A 3,476-nucleotide genomic window follows, 5' to 3' on the forward strand; every position below is an offset into this window, starting at 1 on the left:
CTTGCCTCTGCTCGGAGCCGCGGTGCCCGTGGCGGGGACAGTTACATTTCGCAGGCCCTCCGGGGAGGGCTCGGGAGGCGGCCGGTGCTCCCCAGGTGCAGCGCAGACGGCGGGAGCAGCCCCTCCCTCCCCAGCCTGCGCCCTGGCGCCCACCGCCCCTCCTGCCATTGCACCTTCAGCGGTCCCCGGCGAGCGCGCGGGCGCTCACACCAGCCCCGGCATCTGCGCCCGCAGAAAGGGCACGGAGGCGGCCGCCGGGAAGGCGGCCAGGGGGTAGGCCAGCGCCCCGGAGAAGCCGAGCAGCGGCGGGGGCGGCGCGGGCGCGGCGGGCGCCAGCGGGAAGGGCAGCGCGGCGGGGGGCCCGGCGGCCGCGGCGGCCGGGGGGCTCTCGTGGTACAGCACCGGCACTCGGACGAGGCGCTGCGCGCCCGGCGGGGACAGGCTGGCCGCCTCCAGCTCGGCCGCCAGCTGGCGCTTCCACTTGTTGCGGCGGTTCTGGAACCAGATCTTGACCTGCGTCTCGGTGAGCTGCAGCGAGGCGGCCAGGCCGGCGCGCTCGGCGCTGCTCAGGTAGCGCTTCAGGTCGAAGGTGGACTCGAGCTGGAAGACCTGGCTGCGCGAGAACACGGTGCGCGTCTTCTTCTTGCGGCCGCCGCCTGCGCCGCGCGCCTCCCCCGCCGCCGCCGCCGCCGCCGGGGTCTCGGCCAGCTCCGCCGCCTCCTCCGCCCCGGCCGCCGGGCCCCGCGCCGCCAGCTCCGCCGCGTCGCGCTGCGCGGCGGCCGGCCCAGGGCCCCGCGGCCAGGCGCCCTCCGCTCGGCCCATCTCCTCGCCGGTCTCCGGGGAGTCCCGGTCGCTGGCTGCAGGGGAGAAAGGGGCACACGGTTGGTGGGGGGGGCGGGTCCCCAGGCCTCCCGCAGGTCTCCGACAGCCAGAGCGGGGGAGCAGCAGCGCAGGCACGCGTAGGGCGAAGAGCTGTGGCCGGCGCACATGCGAGTCAGCGCCCGGACCACCGCCAAGCAAAGCGAAAGAAACAACGCAGACACAAAAACACCAAGCGGGCCTACGCGGCGACCACTGCCCGCCCCCCACGGCGGCACCACCGGCGGGGAAGCCCTGGGCGGGAAACACGTCCCTCCGAGAAACTAGAGCACCGGACACCAACAGCCCCCAAGATAAAAACCCGCCCGACCCCTCCCGCTTACTGCCGCCGCAGATACAAAATGCTTCCCGCTTGCGAAGAAATAGCCTTGCGGACTAGGACAAACAGCCCCCCAGAGAAACCCCGGCAGGTGACCCTGGCCCAGCCGCCCCGCCTCTGCACCCCAGACCCAGGCACCCGCCGGGCAGCCTGCCAGTGGCCACAGTAGGAACCAAGGGAGCACGGACGGACAAGCATGGCGCCGAGGGACCCGCAGTGCCCCCCACACCCTACACTTGTAGTCCCCGGGGTTCCTGCTCCAAGCACCAAGCTCCGAACAGGCCTGCATGGCCAGCTGCGCCTGGGGACCCAGGACCACGTGTCGGCAGCCGGGCTCACAGCGCGGGGGTCCTCCCCACAGCGTGTGTTTGCACGCTCATGCTAGGTGTGCAAGCCACAGCGGCCTTTGTGTCCAGGGCTCCAGCTCTGTGCCTGGTGGGCACGGAGGTGTGCGGCTCCCACTCGTGCCTCCCCCATGGTGCCCATGGAAGAGCCGGCTGCTGTGGGTGCCACCGGATCCGGGGAGTCCCTGCCTCCCCTCCACGTCCCAGACCCCCCAGAGGCCCCGGCAAAGCCACAGGGGCTGAGCCGGCTCGCCAGCTCTGGTGCGGAGACGGGGACCCCGACCCGCATGGCACGAAGTGAGAAGGCGAGGCGGCCGCTGCCGGCCCCGGCTGCACCATGACGGGCAATGACCACCGCCAGGACTGGGAGAACAATTTCCCACCGCAGGGCCCGTCACAAAAGCCAATGCCGAAGGCCACATCTGTCACCCAGCCTGAGGAATCGGAGCTGGGGTGGGCTCCCCACTTTCCGAGCGCCCAGAGGTGGCTCCTTTTGGTGAGGAGGTCACTCCCACGCCAGGGAAGCGGCGTCCTGGGTGAGTGGGGGCCTCTGGCCAGGGGCTGGCAACGCCGGGGGGTGGGGGGACCCGGGCTTTCCTGCTGTTCCAGGCAGGTCCCCCCAGGGAGGGGGCAGAACTCAGGAGTCAGGGTGCCCAGGCAGGAGGGGGGAGCCAGTCCGGGGCCCTCAGCAGGGAACAAAGGCAGGAAGAGAAGGGGGTAGACAGGGAGGGGGGGGCTTAGCCTCTGGGCCTGGGAGGACCCCAGGGAGGCCCAGCTGCAGTGGAAGAGGGCGCCCCTCCCCCGCCCCCCCACAGCAGGGGCCGCTCTGCTCCCTGCCCGCCCCACTCGGGTCCCCCTCCTCCATCTCGCGGCTCCCAGTCTCCTGTCCACATCTTCCTCTCGATGGCCCCGGCTTCTCCCCACGTCCTCGCCTGCCCGCACTCCCGCCTCGCCCCCCGGCCCCTGTCCCACTCCTGGCTTTGCTTTGTCCAGCGCCGCCTTCCCGGGCCTCGCTGGGACCGGCAGGGCCTGCGAAGCGGGTAGCGTCCCCTCGGGCCCCCTGTCCCACTGAGCGGGCCTGCGAACGCGCCGAACGCCTGCCCCCGCTGCGCGAACGCCCCGCTGCACGGAAGGAGCGCGGCCCAGAGCGGCGGCGACGGACCCGAAGTCACCGGGCGAAAGCGCGGGGAGAAAGCCGGCCCCGCCGCCCGGCCCACCCAGCCCCGCGCCCTCACTCACTGTCAGGGCTGAGGCCGCCTCCGTAGCCGCCGTGCGCGCGTGGGTACCAGCGGGTCGCGCCTCCGCCGCCCAGAGCGTAGGGCGGCCCGGGACCGGGGGGCGGCCGGGGCCCAAGGCCCAGCGCACCCGGCCCGAGCAGTGCCCGGGCCCGCGCCTCCGCGCCAGGCCCGGTGCCCGCGCGCAGCTGCCGCCGCCGCTGTAGCCGCCGCCGCCGCGCCTGCTCGGGGTCGTCGTCCGTGGGGTCGTCGTCCTCCTCCTCGTCCTCACGGCCGCCGTCGCCCTGGGTGGCGCGCCCCGCGCCCTTGGCCTCGGCGGCCAGCAGGTTCTCGATGAGGAAGGAGGAGGCGCGGGCCGGCGTGGCGCGCCCGGGCTCCGTCAGCTCGTCCGGCATCGCGGTCGCGGGCCCGTCGGGCTCTGCCGCGCTCCGCGGGGTCCCGGGCGCCCGGGGCGCAGCGGGTCCCCGTGCTCGCCGGGGGTGCTGGCGCGCGATCGCGGGCGCACGCGCGGGCCGGACCTGGAGCCGCTGCCCCGGGGCGCTGGCGTCGGGCCCCGCGCCGGGCTGGGCTGCGCCGGGAGCGAGTGCGCGCCGACCGCCGCTCGGGCAGCCGCCTCGCTCGCCTTTCACGTCGCCGCTCGGGTCGCCGCCCGCGCCGGCTTCGCTGGGGGCGGGACGGGGAGGGGCCTGCGGGGGCGGG

The 3,476-nt window shown here is 74.8% G+C and overlaps 1 protein-coding gene across 1 annotated transcript; it reads right to left on the reverse strand.

The window, feature by feature from the left end:
- Window positions 1–204: 204 nt before the first annotated feature.
- On the reverse strand, window positions 205–3,172 carry HMX1 (H6 family homeobox 1). The gene is made up of 2 exons (XM_062213740.1): window positions 2,782–3,172; window positions 205–857 (listed from the first exon to the last, which is right to left on the reverse strand). The coding sequence occupies exons 1-2, from the start codon at window positions 3,170–3,172 to the stop codon at window positions 205–207; spliced, it is 1,044 nt and encodes a 347-aa protein (XP_062069724.1).
- Window positions 3,173–3,476: the final 304 nt, after the last annotated feature.

This window comes from Lepus europaeus, chromosome 16 (genome assembly GCF_033115175.1).
Source record: "Lepus europaeus isolate LE1 chromosome 16, mLepTim1.pri, whole genome shotgun sequence".
NCBI classification, from domain to species: domain Eukaryota; kingdom Metazoa; phylum Chordata; class Mammalia; order Lagomorpha; family Leporidae; genus Lepus; species Lepus europaeus.